Below are 25,257 nucleotides of genomic sequence, written 5' to 3'. Positions count from 1 at the left end.
CAGTATTTATTTGTGTAATTGTTATTATAACTACTTTATTAGGTGTTTTTGAAATTAGCTCATATGTAACAAGTTTAATACTTAGGATTAATATTCGTACCTGTAAGAGTGAATGACTACAGAAGTCAGAGGTCATTAAATAACAATATTTACTTGTTTGTGTTTCAGGTTGTACTATATATATTCCACTATACGCCACTACATGCACCAATATGTACCAGTTATATTTGGATCATCTGTAATAAAAGTTGGAAAACAGTTCGAGAGGAACTTTCTGATTTTTTGAGACAGAACACGACATGTGACAAAATATTTGATTCATTTTGTCGTAATGCATGTTTTTTGTCTGGACGTATCATTTTGTTGTCAGAATTCATAAACTCGAAAATATCCAATTCATCTGCAATAGTCTTTTAATATGATTTATTTTATATTAAATGAAAGCATTCCTTCTCAAGTCTAAGGCATTATCTGTACCCTAGTGGCGAGGGAAAAAACTTAAATTCTGGAAATGGCACACTGATTATGTATGTTTAATGAAGGCCAATAGCATACTGACCCGGGAATGTTTAATGTACATGTAGATAAATGACATACTGATTTGGATATGTCTATTGTAGGTCAATGACATACTGATTATGTATGTTTAATGTAGGTCAATGACATACTGATTATGTATGTTTAATGTAGGTCAATGACATACTGATTATGTATGTTTAATGTAGGTCAATGGCATACTGACCCGGGAATGTTTAATGTACATGTAGATAAATTACATACTGATATGGGTATGTGTAATGTAGGTCAATGACATACTGATTATGTATGTTTAATGTAGGTCAATGACATACTGATTATGTATGTTTAATGTAGGCCAATGGCATACTGATTATGTATGTTTAATGTAGGTCAATGACAAACTGACTTGGATATGTCTATTGTAGGTCAATGGCATACTGACCCGAGAATGTTTAATGTACATGCAGATAAATGACATACTGATTTGGGTATGTGTAATGTAGGTCAATGACATACTGATTTGGATATGTTTATTGTAGGTCAATGACATACTGATTCGGGAATGCTTAATGTAGGTCAATATCATACTGATTTAGGTATGTTCAATGTAGGTCAATCGTATGCTTATTCGGGTATGTTTAATGTAGGTCAAAGGCATATTGACCCAGGTATGTTTAATGTAGGTCAATGGTATACTGACCTGGGTATGTTTAATGTAGGTCAATGGTATACTGATTTGAGTGTGTTTATTGTAGGTCAATGACATACTGATTCGGATATGTTTAATGTAGGTCAAAGGTATACTGATTTGGGTATGTTAAATGTCAAATTTTATCTTAAATATATTTTAATCGTGCTTGTAACGAATAAATCCATTGTCCTTAAACTTTTTTATGATCCCATAACTTGAATAGATTATTTTAAATTATGAAGAAAAAAAACCAAAGTGTACTCTCGCTATAGGAGAACGTGAACCATAGACGGCGGTTTATTGAGAGTACACTCTTATTTTTGTATCATATTTACTTTACAAAACACAAATTGAAATAACGACAGAAACAGATGTAAGAAATGGTGCATTTGTGAAATCAATGAAATACATGTGTATATTGAATAAAACATTATTTCTCGCCTGCTTACAAGGGATGGTTTTCTAAAAATATTACCATATAATTATTGCACCATAGAGACAAGGATATAAAATACCCCGCATCCTTCCGGCCATAAAGCAGAAGTAAATTAGGAACGTAAAGTGAAACAACGGGTCGCATATATCTAGTCATCCCATTGACAGAGACGCCCGTAGGAACAAGTCTTCGTCCAAAGCCCCATGTGGTTATACCAAGAATGATGTTCATATTGACATAGTTTATAGGCATATTCTAATGGTAAATATCTGTTTTTGTTCAACACGTCTGATAGGAATATCACAGGAATACTTATTACATATCATGTTTGGTTGGGGATTTGTTTATCGTCATAATTTTGAGGCGATACCGAGGGTGGGATCCCTAGTTCGTCCTCGCGTCATTTGACTTCTTTCATTCAGCCATCGTCCCAATATATATATACTATCTATATATTGTTATATATCTATATTGTATAGACAAACGCTCTATGTTAATTGTAAAGAGAATGTGATACTGGTGAAGGACAATTTACGTTCAAGTCGTTATTTTATGGACAAATAATTTTATATAAACAAAATTTAAACATTTTTGCCCACAGAGAGGCTACTTGAACAGAATATAATCTATTAACTGCACTAATGATTCTACTATTTGGGTTGCAAATTCCTGTTTGACAGCCACTCTTTTGAAGTAGAGAAGTAGGAACCATATGAAGCCATTACGATGTAGTACTTGTTGTTTTAATTAGCAAATGAAAAATCAATTAGCAAAACAGATTATTCTTTTGTTGAAATAGTCGAACCTTATAAGTCAACAGTTGACTTAATCAAAGAAATTCTTTATATATTTATTCTTTAAATTATTAGATTTTCGTTCAATTGCCATGATGTAAATATATAAACATTGTGTGATAATAGGAAATCAACAAGAACCAAGTCGGCAGGTTCCGTGCAGAAATTCAGTATGATTATAATATTGTAACCAAATGGAAACAAATGATGTGTAGATGTCCATCAACTACGGTTTTTCGAATTGAAAATCGACATTGTACATCGATGCAAATGAATATTTGCAAACTAGTCTGAAAATTAGGTCTTTTATTCCCCATAAGACAGAGCGGAGAATGCGTCATTGGCACAAATAACCTTTTAAGAATATTTCGTAAAATTCAAATATATTTGGTACTTTCAATGTATACAAATGAAACATAACATAGAGTGTCGCCAAGGCACGACTCCTTAACAAGAGATGGAGTCCGGAAGGCTTACATGCACCGTAGGGAACATTTTGTCGGGTAAATTGTACCGTTGGAAATGGAAGGTGAATGCATACAATAATCCAGTATTTAAGCCAAAATCTATACCAAAATTGAGACGGACGTATTACGTAGGTTACCCTTAGGAGGGGAATACAGTAAAGAATAATTTTTCACATTTAAGGGCAGAATGATGGTCACTTAATAAGACATCTCTGAGAGCAGATTATATCTGACATGAGCTCGATTTTTATTACATCCCAGGGGACATTGCCACAGACAGCGCTTGTTGGGTATAGTTATCAAAGTACAATTCCTAGATATTATTTAAAGATGGTTATTGTTCCGAAAGTTTCCTTTTATTGCTCGGACTAATCTCCGGGTTCTTAGAAAGGAGAACTGTCTGTGACCCAAAGCTATGGTTCAGACTTAACATGTAGTCGTCTGACAGTTTGGTATTAAAGCCCTCGGTGAGTGACAATTATGTGAGTGAATAGTCCTCTTTTTGTGTCATTTATGTTACATTTTAGTGGATACATACCAAAATCACTATCATGCTTTTTAGAAGTCCGATATTTTACAACAAAAAATGTTCGTATACACTTTCTTTCGTAGTTTTGAACTTAAAAGCATTTCCTGACTTAAAATATTCCTGGCTAGTTGATGTCATAGTACTTTAAAAAAAAAAATGCATCCCATAGCTATGCATGTTTCACAATGGAAAAAATTATGGAATAAATTCCATAGCAGTTTGTTAATGTTTAAGCTTAACCACGTAGGGCGCCTCTGATAGGTCAACCCAAACATCTCTTGATTTCGAATGGCTCTTAACTTCAAGCTACTTTTCATAGCGCATTTTCTTTCAAATAACATTGTATAAACTGCATAACAGGTTGTTGCTTATTCAATGTAATAAACAATGAAATATTGGCTTTCTATTTGGCACTATATTTTATGACGGAAAGATACATTATGACGCATTGTATGGTGGTAAGTTTCCTTGAAAGTAGACGAGAAACAAATGATCACCACAGTGTAAATACAAAGTTATGTGATAAACAAGTTCCCTAACTTTATCTAAACTCTCGTTAGTTAATTTTCAAATTTTGAAAAGACTGTACACCCGCTAAATTGTAGAAAATTAACTCGAGTCTGATAAACATGATTAACAGTCACGTATTGGGGAACCTCTATAAATAATAATTCTTTCCTTGTTATGTAATAGTGGTTCGATATAGCCACGAAAACATTTCTACACATCGAATGTTTGCTGTTACTGAGTAGGAGCTTTCGACTCGAAGAGTTCATCTATATTTATATCGCACGAGTGGTCATTTCATCGTTTACTCTCCTGTAGTCCGAATCCTCTCACACAAAAAAACCGTATTTTCTTACTTAATTATGTAAAACTTTCTACTTTGGTTTTACCTAGCTTGGTTCGAGACACCGAGCTAGTATACAACATTCCTATTGGTTGCACCAAATTGATGAAAATCGTAAGGCTAATCTCATGTCGGATTAGGTGACCTTGAAAAATATACCATATAGAGATTAAAAGATTTTTTTCGATGGATATCCTAAACTATCCTCCAAGTTGACATTTTCTCATTATTCCTTACTTTTATTCATCGCGAATGTTTTATTTTTATTTCTGAAATAACAGATAAGTTCTAAAACAAAAGTTACAAGTATTGGCAAATCAGGACGCGGGAACACGTAAAGTAACCATCGTTAACCTCTAGTAGCAATATAGAGTATAGAATCTGATGTACTTAGTTCACGATCAAATTACAAAACCATTCTATGGAAACAATCAGCGACCAGATACCACATCATATACCAGGGGAAGAACTGGTAATTACCCTCAGGCCTATCAAAATATAGAGTACAAACCACCATAACACACTGTTCTCTCGGGCACAATATAAGTCGGATGAGCTATATAGAAGTCCAATGTTTTCAACGGGTAATTAGGAGCGAGTAAGTAAAACGTCTATCTAAATCTGGTATTTATTCTGTGGCCTTACCGAGTACTCATGGCGTCGTTCATATACAAAATTAGCGACATCAAAGTGATTACGATTTGATTTCTTTGTATTGTTTCCGTCCTATTTTATGGTTTATATAATGAACGAATTCGTAACTCTATAATAATAACTGTAACAAGATCTTCCTTTACAGTAAACGGTACATATTTCATGTTGTTTTTTTCTTTTTCTATAGTTTCTGAAGATTTTCTGTAAATATAAATGAGACAGCTGTTTAGATCCGATGTTCTTTATTCCTTGTCCAAGCTCTGAGTCAAGTACATGAATATGATAAACAATCATTCAGTACAAAGGTAAACTACAATTGATATCGACTTAGATATACAATACAGAAATATCTATTTGTCAAATAAGAGTTACAATTATATTAAATTGAACTACAATGTACATCAAAATAATTTACTGTAGAAAATATATACTATACTGAAGACTTTCGTTAAACATATTGTATTTGGGGAATGGGGATTAGCTAAGGTAAAGTCTATTCACTTGGCTATGAGAAGTACATTTAGCCTATAGATAAATGAACAAGCGGATCTATTATTTACAATACTGATATTAAAAACAACACATTAATATCAGACATTAGAACAATTAGAAGAAAACTCATTTACACAACATTTATAAAATAAGCACGACCCATGAATAAGATTTGACTATCTTCTGTTTACATTGACAACTTCTACTTTCACTTTTGATACTGTACTTCCGGCATGTAGTGGTCATTTCCGGTCAGACCGAAATTCGTTAGATAGATAGTAATCATCAATAACCACCGAGCTTAAATCCGAGATTGAATATTAAGCTCTTATAATGAAAATGTACATTATGGATCAATGGTTATTCAAAGATTATAATAAAAATATTTACATCTTAAATTTACTGATCATTGACGTTAGCAACTGACACAAAAACTTATGACACTTGTAGTTTAAAACTCGCTCATTCAGATCAGATTAAACTAGTAGAGAAAAGTATACATTTCAGATTAAAAAGACAAAAATCATAAAGTAATATTACATACAGTTACCTCAATGATGAAATTGATATTGAATCGAGGAACATGATTTACACAAAGATGTATTTCGCACATGTCGGCAGTCATTTTATTTACGGAAGATCTCACAAGGGAGATAACTCTAACAAAAGTTGTAATTTAAGGTAACGCTTCACTGAACCACAAAGGTTCGCATAGATAATACTGATAACTTTAAGGTAAACTGATTTCTTACAGAACATGGTCTACCCTAGAGTTAAGTTATAGGTAAAACAGATAATAATGCTGCTTAGATTCCGAACATTCAAATTTACGCATTTGTTAATTCGTTTCTTTTGTTAGAAAGACTGCGACACAGAATACATACATGTACGTAAAATATACAAATGAAAAATTTATATACAGCATTGAAAAATTAAATAACTTTTAAATCAAAATGAAACATAAATCATTTAACAATATAATGTCAATTAGCTAATATGACTGATGACGAATAAATGATTTTTAAAAATAACAAAGATAGTAAAAATAAAGGATTGCTTACCTGTAAATAAAATGAGACAGCTGTTTAGATCCGATGTTCTTTATTCCTTGTCCAAGCTCTGAGTGAAGAGCTGGACGATGAACCAAATCTAAACAGACTGTCCGAAGAACTTTTTCCGTATTCTGATTGGTCAGCCAATCAGATCTAAGATCAAGGTAAGACAATCAGACAATACCGTTTACTGCGACACAGCGCACTGGCATCTAATCACACTGTCGCTAATTGATACTTAATGCCTGACACGGCTGTCAGATAATTAACTGACCAGGTAAAATCACAGGTGCCTTGTAAATGTCATGATGGTGACATAACTTGTACAAAGGGAAGATAAATCTGGAGGAACAGGTGTTTACTTCAAGTGACCATAGAGTAATTAAAATTGCAATTAGCTATGTAGATATTCTTTGTTTGTTAACTAGCCAACACTAATAACACACGGCGTGGGTAGGATATTATTACAATGATCAAAGGAAAGGAATTACATACAATAAAGCTGACACACATGTTTCTTGAGAAAGATTGTATCACATACTTTATACATAATTGTTTTAAATTCTTGAAATAATTTCTTCAATGCATTTTGATTTCTAATTCCTTTTTCTTACTAAATATGACCTTTTATTTACAAAAACAGAGAATTATAAAGAAAAGTCTAAAATAAAACTTTTTACAAAAATCACAGATTTTCACTATGAAACATATATCAGGTTAATTTAAAAATGATATTAAATATTCTAGAATTAGGAGTAGTAAAACATAACAGAAGGACTAAATGTATATAGAATACAAAGGAACAATAGTTATCTCACATTGGGGGTGATAATCTATTTTATTACATTTTTCGAAGTGAAATATAAGGTTTTACGGTAATCATAAAAATGATCGATTACTCGAGTGAAAATTCAATTTTGATATTTTCACTCGCTTTTGACCAATTGGAACGCAGCATTGACAGTGACAATATCATTTTGATTATTGTCATTAGTTTGTACACAAAATTGACATTTGCCATATTGTGTAGAGATATTGTCGTACGGGAAACAAGTGTAAAATACAATGGCGGAATAACTTTTGGCATGGTGTTTTGTAAATGGAAGCGAGAAAACAAATGTTATAAATAGAATATCCCTTTTTATGCATAAAAGTAATATAACATCTTGTGATTTGGAATATGATTGGAATTTTGTCCTTTCAACATTCGTTTTTGAGTCATTCGTGATTTGAACATTTTGTAATAAATATAAAACGCTCAATTTATCTGCCTATGTCGTCAACCTATGATATCTGTATAACCAAACCACTACCCAGGGCGCTATCAGCTACATTTATTATGGTTTAGCAGGATACATGTTAATATCATACTCATTGGCACTTTGTTGGTGATTACTGGGGTAGGAATCGGATGAGTGATTCGCTACTCATTGTCTATCATTGGTGATTATAATGTGATGTAATATATAGAGATTGACCAACGCGCGACTGTTGTTTATCATGTTTCTCAAACTCGAGTTAGTTAATTTTTCAAATTTTGAAAAGACACGAGCTTAATTAGCGAGTGTTTTTTAAAGAATTGAAAATTAACTAACGAGAGTTTAGATAAACGTGCTAAACAACAGTCACGCGTTGAGGAACTTATTTATCCAATACAATATAACTTTAACTCTACATTTATACCGTGGTGACAATTTTCTCGTCTCATTCAGGGAAGCTTACCACGACACAATATGTAGTGATATCTTCCCGCCATAAAATGTAATTCCTTAGGCCTAATAGAGAGCCAATATTCTATTGTTTAATACTTGGAATAAGTAACACATTGTTATAGAGTAAAGGCATCGCGGTTTAAAAGAAAATGCGTTATGAAAAGTAGCCCGAAGTTGAAAGCCAATCGGAATCAAGAGATCTTGGAGTTGACCAATCAGATGCGCCGTAGGATTTGAAACACTGGAGTGTGTAAACAAAAATGAAAATCAACTGCGATGGAATTTATCACATGGGTTTTCCATTGTAAAACATGCATAATTTTGAGATAAACATCTACACCAATCAGAGGCGCCGTAGGTGTTGAAACACTGGGGTGTGTAAACAGAAATGAAAATCAACTGCTATGGAATTTATCACATGGGTTTTCCATTGTGAGACATGCATAATTTTGAGATAAACATCTACACCAATCAGAGGCGCCGTAGGAACCTCAATATGAAATTTATCGCATGGGTTTTCCATTGTGAAACATGCATAATTATGGGATAAACAGCTACACAACACCTGTACCAAGAGGAGTATACTTCAGTAAAATGGTGCTATAACAATGATAGTAGGTTTAGTTTTTGGAGAGAGTATAAAACAATAAATTCCTATAAAAACTAGATACATGAACGTAACATAACAAAGTAGGACCAAGTAGGTAAACAAAGTACTTTAAATATTTTAGAATGAGATGTTTGATCGGTTTGTTTGATTAATTGGGTTTAATGTGCTGTTTCTTCTTGTTATCGTGCGAGTCTTGACATATGTATAGCGTTATCTCACAGAAGCACATCTCACCCGTTCAAATTATACTGCCGACGGTCAAGGAATTGAAGTCTATTATATTCTGAGCGCTAAGCAGGAGTAGAAATTACCACGTTTATACACTTTGGTGTGTCTCGGCATGGGGACAGAACCCAGAAGATTCCTCACAGGTGCGAGCGCTAAACTCTGTTAGGCGATGTCATGGGACACGTTAGGAAGAAGAAAATAAGTTTGGAAGAAAATGAAAGATTACAACCTAATTGTAGACGCTTTTTATGACCATTCAAGCAGGTAGAATCCATAAAAAATGACGTCATGTCAATGACCTTTGATATAAGGCGTGGACAACAAGGATACTTGCCCAAGGTATCACACACTGGTAACATAACAGTGCATGTATTATAGATGATCGTAGTCAAAAACAGAGCTATAAGGGTATTTGTCTCGCTATTAAGTAATTTACTCGACATATTTGACGAAATCAAATGTGCTTCCGACATTTTCTGACATTCTACTCCACTCCAATATCGATGTTGTATAAGACAATTGCCCTTCCTCCATCAGTAATGGCTTATTACATTTGTGCATTGTGCCGGAAGTATTTTATAGAAAAAATATAATAATCAACATGCACCACATTCTATTGTTCTTAATTCCATAAATTCGGTTATCTATGAATTTATATTTAGCCATTTGCATTACGTTGGCTCTATAATGGCTAATCAAGTGACCATGGCCAATTGTGATGTTCCTTGTGTTATGAATGGTAAAAGGACTGAAGGTTCACGTGAAAGTTAATTCAGTAAATGAAAATATCAACCTTTTTCCCACATATTAAATGCTTAATTCAGTCACCGACATGACAAGTTCTGGCGTAATTGTGTTATACAAATCGTGTAAGTATTTAACAATGGGCACGTTGTGTAAGAACATTCTTCGACAAGAATTAAGGTCTTTAGCAACATGTCAAGTAGCATTGTTGATTCGCCAATAGAATGTTCTGTCTATAAAGTTGAGAAGACAAGTTAAATGAAAGAGAAATCCTTAACAGCAATAAAGAACGAAAAATACACTTGTATGAACGTTTTAATAAATGATAGTGACAAAATATCTAAAACAATGATTACGTGAAATTCATCGCCGGAAGAGGACGGAATTGTCCTAAGATACCGGATATCCGTTTTATCTGTCGTACAATGCCTGTCACAACACCTTAACATAAAATCGCTATTTAAAATAATGGATTTGTATGAACTATAATAGACCCAACAGAATAACTGAAGGATTGATATGATTATACTCGACCGTCCTTCTATACACAAGTGTATATAATATACAGTGAACATTGCAGATAATAGAATTTTTATCAATATCCACCTGGAGATAAAGAATTTAGTAAACAGACCGAAGTCTACAGGAAGGTTATTCTGTAGAATCCATTGTCTAATAAATCGCGATTGAAATATTATTTGGTGCTTGAATTTAATCGAAAACCTTCACATGGGAATTTCCTTACGTGATTCCAAGACAATGTCATTTTGAAGTGTGAGAATTTCTCATGCTTTATGGAAATATACATAGAATTCTATATAGAATTTGACAGCGTAGTGGTGAACTATATAATATATAAAATGATAAAATGAAGATATCTACATGGCATGTCTTCTGTGATATAGAGGGATAGATATGTATATTGGTCTTAGTATTTCCCCTGATCTTCATAAAGCGTAACATGCTACAAACGATTTATACTGTCTGAACATAGAAGTTCCGTTTTCTCCATTTCTCAATATCAATCTGAAGTTTGATGATGTGTTCTATTAATATTACGTAAATCACCATTCACATTGTAGAAATGTGATATGGGATTAGATGTGTTTCGTAAACAAGAAATGCCATTGATGTTTCTTACAAGGTATAAGTTTTGTATGCGCATGTAGTTCTTGATTTTCATTTAAATTCTAAAACCTTTTTTCACTTCGGGAACTCTGAGCGAAAAAGACGTATCCTCGAAAGCAGGGTTATAACTGAAGTAGCTAAAGGAAAAACATATGGAATTGAAAACTTAAATCGGCTCCGAAAATATACATTTTAATTAAACATGAAGCCATGAGAATATCTGATATGGAATAGATTCCGACCGGAAGAGACGAGAGGATTGTATAGATAGTGTTGGGTCACGATCTCAAGTACTATATATGTAAATTTACCTAATATAATGACTTCATCGGTGACGTTGAAGGCATTGATTAATCAACACGCCAGAAATCTTGTGTATGGCGGCCCTCTATCATCAGAAACCATATATTGTCCTGTCTTATCAGACGATATCATGCTTAGTATGTTAACAATTTCCATTTCAATTGAATTTCCCGAAATGATCGCATAACTCAAATACATACACGCATCTTAGCACAAACAAGACTTCGCGGAGTGCACGAAGGTTGTCGACATCTACCAACCTAGAACACCGACACATTAAATAACAACATCAAAGCCATATTAAACCATTATAGTGATAGTCAGTCTATGATTAAAGGTGTCTGTACAAAGATGCACCGACAGTAAACAACATGTACACAATTACAAACTACAGAACTTAAGCTGGCTGATTTCGGCCATGCCACACTGCCGCATTAGCGACCCCATGCGACAGTGCGACAATGCACCAAGCGAACAGCGACAATGCGACAAAGCGTCACGTGACATTGCCACAAGACAATATGTCATACGAGAAGCATTATGTGAATATGACTCCAGAACACTTATCCTGCAAAAACCTTATTCTCAATAATATGGTCTCTCTTACATCGTCACCTACATTACATTTCTCACAAAATCATAGTCATTGTAAAGTTTAACATCCCAACATAAAAATATTGTAAACAGCTTGCTGGGCAAATAGACATGTCCACATACTTTTTTCGACAGCGGGAACAAATGAAGCCACCTAGACTGCGGCATGTTTTCAGGGATTCCTATTAGGATTACTGTAAATTGGAACTCAATGTCCAATTTCACTCCGTACGAATGAAGTACAGGGAACGATACTAAGCATGCTCTTACTGTAAGATCAATATAGCCTCATTATAAGTCTGTAATCTAATACGAGGTAAATAGGTCGTGAAACTGGTCTTTTACAAGTAAGAAGGGTTAAGATATAGGTACTCCGGTGACTGTGACCTATATTTCCATGTTAGTTATGTGTTATTTAAAGTATTTTGACCTGTTTCATTTAAAAGAACTGTTTTTTGTGCAGGTGCATTACCAAATGCACTATATAGCAATTCATTGCACATTTAAAAATATGAAAAGTGCATTATTATAGCATAATATATATACCATTATTATAAATAGATCTATGGTTAAAAGTGTATATTGTGTATGGGTATCAACTACTGAAGGAATTGAGATTCACGAAATAAAAAAAATATATTTTAACTCGATTTGTGTTATTTCCTTACGGTATATTAATATTTACAACCATTTTCATATGAAAAGTTAATATGCAGAAGGAGTCCCAATTAATGCAGTTAAGTTAGACCAACAAATGTATTACTGGGACAAAATTATTTTTGTATACAATGTGTAATAAAACATAATACTCGAAGGGTCTCGGAAACTTTGATCACGGGGATAGCCAGAATTGATCCTCTTGCTTATTTAAACTGAGATTTAATGAACAACTATGTGAAAAATGGTGAAATGGCAGTCATATTTTTCTTATAAACATTGAGAATTTAAAAATCAAACTCCAGATACTCTGTAAGTTTTACAATTTTGCTCAACCATCATTGTCAATGAGTATTATTTTTTCCTTCTTTTTCTCTCTCTTAGTTAAAATAAGTTGTGGTTATGAAGATAACATTGCTTCTTTCTAGTCATAACGTGAAAAAAGTGACGTTATCCTCATGAATTATCATGTAGATCTTGTGGATATCATTCTCGTCCAGCATTCCATCTTCGTTTGAAGGTTGATCTGATTTACGGCAGGTATTGCCTCTACAATAACCACGAATAATTGCCCATTCTAATCCGTGCGTTCGGCATGTGCAATTTTCTGTCTCGTATCTACACACAGTTACACTTAATGACATTCATGAGCTTCTCTGAGAGACGTTATTGTGTCTATGTAAAAGCGACAGAATAAGTTTAGCGATTCAAACTCCAGTGGATCTAACTGAACCTTACTCCCAGTCAAAACTTGAAGGTACCTCAAATGAAGGAGGGAGATCCTGGGCCTGAATGCAGGCTGAAGCAGTGGTCGTTTTCTGTCATTGGAATTATTCCTGTTGAACCCCACACATCGTAAAAGGCTTCTGAACTTGGGATTTATCTTTTTTATTCTTCTCAACTAACTACCAAACTTCTTTTGACACCGCCTCATGCTGGCCAAGAGTTGAGCGCTCGCTCCTTTGGGCCATGTTATGATCAACACTTCAACGTCACAGTCAGCTTTGTGAACAGCAGATTGACAAGCTTGTTTTCCACATTGGACAAAAACGGATCTTTTTTTTTAATTAAACATGTCAGCTATGAACAGAAACCTTGGTGGCAACATTCAGTTAGATAGCCTCCTGTGACTGATCTCTTTGGCCTGCTGAACAGCCATCAATGACAACTGCTCTGGGACATCTCTGTTTGATGTAACCTGTAAATCTATCACAGATATCATTGATGATGTCTCCTCTCCACCAGGTATCCTTTAATGTAATGATACTACATCTAGAACGTACTATATTGATACTGTTGTGATAGCCGCGTCAACGCAACAGTAAAGTTTTTTTATTTGACTGTATATGCAAACCTGCAGAGTCAAACAATGCTGGTGGAACTCAGCTCGTACCTAAACATTCCTGAATTGTTTTCTGTATAGTCTTACAGCAATAGCCAAATGAAACAAACAATGACACAATGCCTAAGATCGCAACGTTTAAAGGGAAGAAACTCGTAAACGACTTTTTTTTTCTATCGCGTCAGAATCAACAAGTTTTGATCAATTGCCCCCCAAAAACATGTCGCTGATGTAGCATTTATATTTGATATGCTAATAATGGTTTGATATTTACGCAAGATACAGCTAGGAATAGATAATAACAAAAAGATGTATAAGATAAATAAAATAACATTAAAGAATTGGTAAACATTGCAACGGAAAAGATTGTATAGCTGTATATGGGGTGTGAAGTCGTTATACGTACACATACATCTGTCCTTCTTCACAAAGGGATTGCCAAGTAAGTAAAAATATAATTGAGCGTTAAGTTCTGACATGAATTGATTCTCGGAAATTGTAGTTCCGAGTCGGTTGTCTGGATGTTGTTTCTGGCAGTAGAATTGACCTTTGAGGAATGTTTTTGTAATGTAAAGTAATAATGAAAGTATAACCTTGAGAGGGAAAATTGCAGATTACAACTAGATGGTAAAATGAATATTACTGCATTTGATCCATATCTAAGGCTTGAAATAAGAATTCGCACTAGAACACAGACACCGCGTTGAGTATAAAACATTTTATTTCCTAAACATTGTACAAAAATAGTAAAATAACATTGTATCAAAACAACATCAGTTTAATACATCATAAACTTAATGGCATTCCATATCAATTAATCAGAGAGTACATAGTCTATGTGTGGTAGAGGATGATATATTTGTCATACTAATCATATGCATCATGCATGCGTGTAGGCGATAAATGGACAGATGAAATGTTTCTAATGTAATGCAATGATTGGTGAAAAAAACGAAAGACAAACATTTGAATTAAAAGGATAATATTTCTTCTACTGAATCCGTTTTATATTCCCAAAGAAACCTTAGATAATCTTTAACAGTTTATAACTATACCATGGATGGTTTAAAATACACTACATTAGCACCAGGTCATGACAGGACATATGGGGCAGACCCAACTATATATAAATTCACGGATACTCGAATAATACAGGAAGAAAATTATATCAGGTAACTTAAGACAATATCTGGAATATGTGTGGCTAACATTGCTCGCTTATGTATAATCTTTAATTAATCGATTTTAGTTACAATTGCTTGATCGTCAGGCGTTATGTAGTCTAGTCATAGGATTACACACAGCACGTGTTTTCATTCAATGTCAGAGTTAACGTCGACGTCATAGTATACATATTATGAAATGCAAAGTCACGTGCGGTACCCTGGCCGTTTGATTGGTAGCTGATTCTCGTAATAACATACATGTACAATGTACTATAACCAACCATTGTAAACATGAAACAATACATCACAGATCCATAGTTTGATATTTCATATTAGCCCCATCTGTTCTAGTGCTAACAGTTGGCAGCTCTTCCCAAGCGTCCGACTGTAAGATGTTGAGTTTGGTCTCCATTATATCTCTACCTGTGCTCGGAAATCAGAAGGAACAGACATGCCTGGCACATGAAGGACAAATCCTGGAAGACATCCGATGTTAGGGTAATGCTTTGAAGAAGTAACACCACAAAAATACTGCCATATCTACGGTTACCTGAGTGTCACCAATTAGCAGCATTCCTACCGTCCTGGTGTTGACTAGCGAACGTCCATACTTGACTAGGATCATTGGGTGTACACTCCCGCAGGATGAGGGTGTTACGGAGAATGGACATACACAGCTTCGTACTCAAATGTACAAGATGTCCTTCCTACAACAAAACCATTATCAACTGTGGACTATCACAACCCCACGTCTTTAAACAACAAGTTAACATGATCTGATTCATTTTACACAATTAACATGCCACATATGTTGATCTCCCAGTGTCAATTAGTGCCCAGTACAATGTATTTGCACTTCTTTTCTCTCAAGAAATACCATAGAACCCATATCTTGATACTACATGATGCTAGCTTTATACTGATTAGAAATTATTGACTCTAGTGTATTTTGGCCAAAGGACACAGCCTAAGCTTTGCCTCCGAGGAGTAAATCCACTACAAAAACTGGTGGTGAGAAGGAAATGTGACAAACACCAAAGGAGACTGCTATTTTACCTTGGAATGTTCCCATTGGTCCTGTACGTCCTTACAGTTGGCCAGACGGGGGATGTAGTCCATACCGTCAACCTTCACACTGACACATTGTAGGATAGTCCGCAGCTGTTTGGTGGTGGTGAGTGCAAAATTCTAAAACAAAATAGTAGGTACTGCTGTATGTACTTCATATCAAACCAATATCTTAGAAATCTTAAATACCCTTAGAAATATACTTTGACTAAGTTTATACATATAATCACATTGCTTTCAGGGATATCCTCACTTGGAGCAAAAGACGACCCCAAAACTACAAATACACATTTATGCATTTCAAATACAAGTAACCTAGATATGTTAAGACAAAGAGGAGATTGAAACCAACCCATCAAATCATGAAACAAAAATTGGCATTACATTTCTAATGTTTTTTGAAAATGATTACAGTCATCTGCATATCAGATATGAACTCTTAACTACGGTTACCAACCTGTCTCATGACGTGGTAGTTACAGTAACTAACATGGAGCATAACGGGAGATGAAAACAGGTACATGTTGTTGTCAAGGCAACGGGGTGGCCGGAAGTTCTCTAACTGAAATGTTAACCAAAGGTGAATACTGATAAGTGCTTGTGCTAAGATATTTCTAACCACAAAGAATTATACAATATACTTGAAATTTACCAACTTTGTGGAAACATTTCTGTTTATTTTGTTACTTTATTATGCAAGGAACAAATTGTCAGGTAAAAGAGTATACATGTATCATACCCATTGATGCATCTTACACTGTAATTATAGTCGTCGTGCCAAGTAAGGACTTACTTAAGACATATTCTCTATAATAAATACTCACACCCACACCACCTGATGCGGTCACGTTGACGTCATATACAAACAATTCTGGCCAAATGTTTGTCAAAAACCAATCGAATGGTCGACATTTCAACTTGCTTTTAAGCCTAAATCTTTCATCCACGTCACCAGGAGAGAAACTCTGTAAAGTGATAGACAAGAAATGACTTTTAACAATTACTGTTGTTTGTATCAATTTATTACTTAGGGATGACAGAGGATTACAAGTCTGTCTTTCTAGATGGAAAGGTTTACCTTCATTTCGGGGTAGAAAGCGTATACATATTTTTAATATTCGGGTTTCTTACCTTCATATCTAGGTAGAAAGCGACACATATTTGTAATATCCGATTGTCTTACCTTCATTTCCGGGTAGAAAGCGTACACGTATTTGGAGTATCCGTCCATCCACACACTTATCGCCCGTCTGTAGTTGGTCAGTTCCACTTTTCTTCTGTCGTCAAGAAAGTCGTACGGCTGGGCACGTTCGATATGGCCTACCCTAGAACATGGCACGTGCACAAGGCGACCTCCACATAGCCAAGCCTACGAGGATAAAGACCATGAATGTTATTTTAGTTTTACCATAAATAACCTGTAAATAACGCGGTTTAGACGACGTCAATCTTAAACCATATCCTGATTAAAGTTATACTCATTACAACTTGAATACCAAGATAAAAAAGTTTCCATTTGGCAGTTTATAAGTCAAAATAATTTTGCCATTTTGTGTTTAGAAAACTTAACGTTAAATACCATTTTACAATTAGTTTCACACGATTGGTTTTTAATCAACGTAGTAAAGCAGCACTAGTACTTAGAACATGCCATACCCTCCACGAAAGTTCCAGATTTTCTCCTCCCCAAATATTCATTCCCTCATCATAAGTACCAATCTCAGTGAAGAATTTCACATCCACCACAAACGCAGCACCGACCATAACTACACCCCTGCGTTCCAAAAACATAGCAATGGGATTTCAAAACAGAGTTGCTTTGCAAAATCATCAACCAAGTTCGCAATATAAAAATTATAACAAAATGCAAGAAGCTTACAAAAGTTGGATTAGTTGCTCTGAAAAGCAGCTTTTTCAATATAATGTTATTCCTTATGTCTTCGATAACTTTATATTATAAAAGCGGCAAATACTAGTTATAGCTGTACATACGGAAGGACATCGGTGTCGGATTTCCCTTCCAGTTGGTCCTGTCGGAATTCTGTCTCGAAGAATTGTAGCCGCCAGTCGAACCCATACCTAGTGCGGTAACCCTTGGTAAAGGTGTACTTCAAACTGTTCTTCTCTATATAATCCAGTTGGGCCATGGCGATAGTGTGACTGTCCGCCATTACTTCTTGTAACAGTGGCTGTGCCCTTATGGGGAAAACAAAGTGACATGGACACGCCATTCAATCACTATAAGATCTTATCGCACCTCGGACAGAAATGTCCCCAAATGATTGGCGGAGAGCCGTCACGTGGTGACCCCCTAATACTTTATAGGGGGTCAGTAAATTTTATTATGGTGCAAGATGGCGGCTGTCGCTCGGGCATAGAGGATCAGTAAGAAGTATAGGAGGCTCGGGCTACGCCCTCGCCCCCTATAAATCTTACTGACCCTCTATGCCTTTATAGGGGGTCAGTAACTGACTATATAACTAATATTGTGAAACGCGTCTTCCACAAAGATAAATTCGGCACAAACACCTCGTTACCACGAAAGAGAAAAATGTTCATAGAATACATTTAATCTAAGGTGATGATAAATCATCTTGGATTCTTCAAAATATAATCTTTATCATTTTCGTTCTTTGAAATTATAGCGTCTAGCCGAGTATTAAGGCGTAAACAAGCTCATCAAATCTGCTGGTCGTGCTCGAGGTATAGGAAATGGATCTTAGATATGGCAAAGAACACAACATATTTTCAAAGTTGACGTTAGAATAAAACCTTATAGTCATACAGATATACTCCAAACTTGACTTTTATGTATCACGTGCACTAAGGCAGACTAAGGAGACTTACCAGTCCACATTCACCTCCATGTGGCTGTCGAAGAACGCCACAGTTTGTCCGGTTACGTGTTTGAAGCCCTCCAATCGTGCACGAATCAGTCCCGAACGAATTGGTAATGTCACCAACTGTACGAGGTTTTCATCGAAGTTCTGTCGGATGTATTTATATACTTCCATCTGATAGTCATCTGTTGTTAGAAAATGTATATATTCTTACAATATAGTCACTCTTATACACTGATAACATGAACATATACCGTAAAACGCAGGATAATGAACAACGTAGATATCCAAATCCATTTGTGGCCTTTTCTTGCATTTCTGAACTTTTTCAGGGTATGGGCATACTAGACAGTGTTAACCCGCAGTTGCTAGGGAAAAGATAACTCTGTCTTTTACCGGGGTAGGGTAATAACAGCTCACACGCTCTAGATAGTGACGTCATCAATACATGCACGTCATCAATACATGCAGCGACCTTTTTTACGCACAGCGACGTTCAAGTCGACAGAATTGGTTAAGTATGGGAGAAAAAGAATCTTAAATGGGCCAGTCAAGTGGACAGGTGTATTCTATAAACCTTACACAGTCCGAACATGTGTCCGCTAAATCCTATTACTAGAACTATCTTAGATATCAATTGAAATCGCGAGCAAGGGTTTGCTATTTTTTTCCACAAGGAATGGAACCACTTTTTATACGATAATACGCCACATAGTAAGTTTTGTAGTGTTTCGGTGATCATGGCAATCCACACATCAAAAGAGAACTATTATATATTGATTATGAGTAAACGAATCGTTAGGCATAATTATCAGAAAATGTAATATTATAAGGAGTAATAGTTGGATCCCCACGGACCTCTATATCTTTAACAATATCTCCTGTAATACCGTGTGCAATATAGTAATACACCCCCACAAATAATATTTCTACCACAATAGGCGGTGTAACGATGCAGCTGTTGATAAACAAATTGTTTAAACCACACGTGGCATTCTGATTGGCTGACCCGGTGATCTTTGACCGAACTACTTATTTCTCAGTGCCACATCATTAATTGTCAACGTCATCTATAATCGAGTGACCTGATGCTATGTTGTGATATTTGATAACAATGGCTTGGTGATTATTTGATGGGAAGTAAACGACACGGCTCTACCGTGCGCATGTTCTTATATAGTCCGACAGTTGAGTGATATATTGTTTGAATAACTTTGAAAAATTCGATTTACTAATAGTTAAATGAGAAATGTTTCATCCTTAAATTGTTCCCAATTAGAAGATTTTTATATAAATGAATACTTTATTAAAATATGACTTTTGAATATTAATTAGAGCCTTTTTGATGATGAGAAATCACTACATGTTATTTGCATATCTAGGCAAACAGAAAATATCACTATCTCTTATTTGCATATCTCGGCAAACACATGTTATCTTATCCTGGTCGTATCTGTATCGGCTAAAACAGATATAATTGTGGTAGAAAAAGGTTACACGACTCTTGATGTTGGATATGGAATTTATTCCACGTTAGTAAGTTATTTTTTTAAAAGTTACAAAAGACACTCGCTAAAGCTCGTGTAAAAAATAACTCATTCGTATTTAATAAATTCCCTAACCACTCGTTAGTTTACCCTCTATGTCTTATATTGTCTGTAACACTTACCTGACTCACTAGCGTCGTCCACCAATATGACTTCCTTGAGGATGGACTGTGGTGTCCTGTTGACGATACTGAACACTGTCCGGAGTAACAGGGATGGCCATTCATTGTGATAGGCTATCACCACGCTAAGTGTCGGTAGGTTAGAGGTCAGGGAGGTACACCTGGCATAGAGGTAGATTTAGTTTTACATGCATCATATATTAATGTCAAGTATGTTGCCGACTGTTTTAAATGTTAGATACACAAACTTTACTTTAAAAATACATATGAAGGACAACAAACAAATGCTATATAACAAACAAGTGATCCCTGTCAGCATTTTGTTTAAACTCAGACATAGCGTCAACTCAGGAGAACTTCTCTTTGTCACAACTTTACGAGAATTATCTCCCTTCCACTGTAAAATACACCAAAACGAAACTTCGAAAGCGATTTTTTTACATGTATTCATTAGAAAATAGTACATTGTCAGTGTGCCTTTAATATAAGGAAAAAAAAAACAGCAAGTAAATTATTCTCACAATTTATCTTTTTGGGAGAGGGGGGTGGAAGATTATATTATGGTCCACAGTAAAGTGTATACATATTGATCACAAAGATTTGTGATTTAATGTCATACGATGGAAATGACATGCAGTAATATTTTTCAACAAATATTCACACGATTAGTTTTTTGTATTATAGTCTACAGATGTACATGTATGAACGTTTAAAGTTTATAGTTTTATTTATAAATTATAGAAGTTTTTTTCATTAATGACAATATATACGTAATTTAAGGCCAATATGGTGGAATAGGTGCTCAAGTTCGGTGTTAGGTTCAGATGCCAATCTGAATGTCTGAAGACATTCCAAACTTACCCCGGGGGTCTCGAGTCTGGTACTGGTCTGTTTACTGGAATAGAATCACTCATATGAATGTTGATGTTATGTTTTTTCCTTAAATCAATCATCCACTGAGCGTGGTCTCTTTGAGGCCCGATCTCCTGGGGGTTGGGCGGGAACTGGATTTCGTCGGAGATTTTCTTAGCTTGCTTAGATTCGTTTCCTAATGGATTGTAGAATACGGCTCCAGGGCCCCAGTCTCGGGCTGGCATAATGTCTGCGTATCTCTTCCATGAAAATTGCCAGTTAATAAACAACACCACGACAGTTAAAAACAAACAGGCAGCACACACGTACCTGTACAAAAGTCTCATGATGCCACTCGACTGTAGCTGTAGAGGTTCAGATTTTCTTCTTTCAAATTTGAAGCAAAAGTTTTGAATTATTTGCATGACTTACACAACTGATCCATTAAAGTTCATACTAACCATAACACCAATCCGCTTAGTATGTGAGATTATGAAGCGTCTGGGTATATAAAAAGCCGGAATTACAACTAGAACACAGGTATACATGTTATTTACACGTACCAGTCCTGAAAAGTGTATCCATCTTATAAAATGTAACATCCTCTTGACTGTCTGTTATTCGTAAACAAACATCGTCACGAATGTTTCTGTGTTTGACCAATGCAAGTGTGTGTTACACATGTACAGGTGTGTGATTTACACCTGTACCGGAAATTATCTTTTTGAACAAGGGGAGTAACTCTAATTACAGGTATGACATTGCTCTATAGTCTGCTGCGAACATTCATGTACCGTATATACATACCATTTACAAATACATTTGTCTGTTTAGATATGCAAACATCAAACATTAACTCATGTTTAGACACCAAAGTGGCTCAGTGTATAGAGAAGTGAATTAATTCATTCATAACAAGTATTTAAATTTAAATAATACTTCGTTATGAATAATCAGCTTAACATTTGATATTAAGCTTTAATGTTAAAGCAATATTTGCTTTAAAATTGGTAAAACGAACATTTTCCACTGCTAACTTGTGATGAATTCCAATGTCCAAAGACGAATTGGTTACATATTTTAGAAGTCGCATACGTAAAGTACATTATTAAAGCATGATACCCGTCAGGTGACAGCGAATGTTCAGAGTAGACTTAGTATTTAATACGATAGATGATGAACGTAGGCTGCATATACAGAGTTATCAATTAACAATAACTTCGGATGTACAACTGCCTAATTCAGTATGTGTACTTAGTTATATCAGTGTTTATATTTAAATTGTTATTTTGCCAGTACTTATCCGGCAGTATTTCCATTTTATTGACATATTTGACATTGACAACATCTCGGGTTATACAGTTCCGTTTTTCAATCATACAAAAGTTAAAAAAAAAAAAAAAAGTATTTCCGTATCTCCAATCGACATCGTTTATTAAATATTTCCATCGTATGGCCTCTGGTTCTACTGTTGACATCCATTGGGAACAATTTTGTGTTATACAAATATCAAACGTATTGTTTATAAGCTTGAATGTATTGATCAAATCTCCTGATTCGTCGATGTTGAATAGTGTTTAGATACAGTGACGTATAGTGAGCGGGGCTAGGTAATCGCCCAATCCGTTTGTTTCGGGACATAGTTCTCTTTGATATCATCACCATATCCCAACCTCCATTTTGACACATTAACGTAAAAAAAATTTTGCTATAGATTTTAAAAAGATTTTTTACCCTTGTAACATTGAAACATATTACAGTATTTATGAGTATGGAGGTTACACAATGAGTGGTTGTGGAATATTGAATTTATTCCAAACGAGTGAGTTATTTTTAAAAGTGACTTGTAACTTTTAGAAAATAACCTACGGGTGTGGAATAAATTCAATATTCAACAACCACGAGTAGTGAGACTTGTTTCTACCACAATCATATTCGTTTTTTCAATAGATAGAAACACGATAGGGAAACGGTAACGTATATTTTTTACCTAAATATGCAGATAAGGCGTAGTAATATTTTTCTCAGCAAACAGATACTAGTTAGTATTCAAAAGTCGTCGTTTAATAAAGAATCCATCGATATCAAATTCTTCTAATTAGAAAAATCTTTAGGGTTAAATAATAATCATTTAACGTCTTATTGAGCTCAAATCTTCATAGTTGCTTCCAGAAAATAAAAGTGAATGTCGCACTACATGTATACATGTAAAAGCATTCGCACGACACGGCATCGTCAATTTCCCGTCAGATAATCATCAAGCCATATTACCATCACGATCAAATTTGTTTCATACACGTTAAATCGACGAAACTCATCGGTAAAATTATTGACCGTCAAGATACAGTATTAGTACTGAAGGTCAATTTAACATGTATGAAAGCAGCACGTATTTTGACATGTAACGACCACGACGCATACGCTTTCCAACAGCAGTTTTGGCGTCAAGCGGCGATCACAGCATAGCATGACGTCACTCGATTATTGATAACGTTGACGATGATGACGTGACACTGAGAAATAAGTAGTCCGGTCAAAGTTCACCGTGTCAGCCAATCCGAATGCGTACAGAGTTTATACCACGTGTGGTATAAACAAATTGTTAATCAACATCTGCAGTGTTTATTCAATGTCCCGACAGTTGAATTACACCGCCTATTGTGGTAGAAATGTTGATAACCTACGATACAAATCAATAATATCACAAAGATAAAACTTCACACACATATCTATTCTTCATGGCAAGTTTATCTTTAAGTTATAATTTATAAGAGGAAATTTATTTGCTAATGTTTATACTAGATGACGAGCATTAATTTCAATGTTGTTCGTCAAACATTTTTAATTAAAACATCTCCAAAGTTAGAAGGGAAATGAACAATAAAGAGGTCATATGATTGTGTGTTGCATCATTTTATACACGGTCGTATTGAACATTTAATAACATTATAGTTAATTTTCCGATATATATACAAATTTTTAATGTTCTCGTTAATGTAAGGCGGACATTTAATAACATTATAGTTAACATAAGGCGGATATTGTCAGAAGAATAAAACATCACGGTGCATGTTTTATAAATGTCATTATGCAGGTTGGAAACGAAAAGGACATTTTACGGTCATTAAAGAGTATTTGTAAGTATACACCTGTTTAATTATTCTGACCTGAACTCGTTGACCGTAGGGAAGGTTACAGATGTATATATGTACATGTTTTAACTCCTATCTCGCATAAATTTCCTCTTATGAATAAGTTTAAGTCAACTGTCAAAATGTGCATGATATGTCAAGTGAACAATAAACACTTGAAAATAACGACATCGTGTTTTCTTTTTGAAGTATCTAGCACTCTGAGATCAGGCGTCCTTTACTATAGTTGTGTCTTGTGGCCATATCGTAAACTTCATAAGAAAAATGTTAATAACTTCTATTGAAATATGCCATAACTAGGCGAAAATTTTGAGAGATTATTTTTCCTTCAGTAATCTATTGAAAACCTAAAAGTTGGATGAACTGAGTCGTGGACAGACAAACATGTATGATGCATTATAAACACGAGAAGTCGGAACAAAAATAAACGGTTGTCTGTCTAAAGGTTTGATTTGTGATTGAGACATTCTTGTGTGTATTAGAAGGAAGATTCAAGATATAATTGACATCGATAGTACATACATTATCATGTATCTGGTACATCTTCAGAAAAGGTAAAATAAATAAACTAGAAGTAACAGCCAGTAAAAACACCTGTGCATAGTGACCTGTTTGCTACGACAACCAAACAAAATAAAAACTTCCATACTTATCTACACATTCCCCAACATTGCCGTCAAATTTCATTGCAATTAATTAATTTTTGTA

General features: G+C 34.9%; 1 protein-coding gene and 1 long non-coding RNA gene across 2 annotated transcripts in view; both read right to left on the bottom strand.

Moving 5' to 3' along the window:
- Positions 1-25,257, bottom strand: part of LOC138332983 (uncharacterized) — a 323,160-nt gene that overhangs the window by 68,623 nt on the left and 229,280 nt on the right. The window lies entirely within an intron of this gene.
- Positions 14,506-22,124, bottom strand: LOC138332980 (polypeptide N-acetylgalactosaminyltransferase 13-like). Its single transcript, XM_069281068.1, has 10 exons — positions 21,407-22,124; positions 20,546-20,706; positions 18,884-19,061; positions 18,029-18,232; positions 17,693-17,810; positions 17,220-17,405; positions 16,861-17,001; positions 16,494-16,598; positions 16,025-16,156; positions 14,506-15,675 (listed from the first exon to the last, which is right to left on the bottom strand). The coding sequence occupies exons 1-10, from the start codon at positions 21,820-21,822 to the stop codon at positions 15,526-15,528; spliced, it is 1,791 nt and encodes a 596-aa protein (XP_069137169.1). The 5' UTR covers positions 21,823-22,124; the 3' UTR covers positions 14,506-15,525.

The sequence above is a fragment of the Argopecten irradians genome, chromosome 10 (genome assembly GCF_041381155.1).
Source record: "Argopecten irradians isolate NY chromosome 10, Ai_NY, whole genome shotgun sequence".
Classification (NCBI taxonomy): domain Eukaryota; kingdom Metazoa; phylum Mollusca; class Bivalvia; order Pectinida; family Pectinidae; genus Argopecten; species Argopecten irradians.
This window is presented reverse-complemented; position numbering and strand designations above follow the sequence as displayed.

Excerpts from the sequence above, each read along its gene's own strand:
- LOC138332980 (XM_069281068.1), bottom strand. The coding sequence starts at position 21,822 with ATGCAAATAATTCAAAACTTTTGCTTCAAATTTGAAAGAAGAAAATCT. Across the intron at positions 18,233-18,883 it reads ATGGAGGTGAATGTGGACTG|GGCACAGCCACTGTTACAAG; the intron begins GTAAGTCTCCTT and ends TTTCCCCATAAG. Across the intron at positions 15,676-16,024 it reads ACCAATGGGAACATTCCAAG|GAAGGACATCTTGTACATTT; the intron begins GTAAAATAGCAG and ends GTTTTGTTGTAG.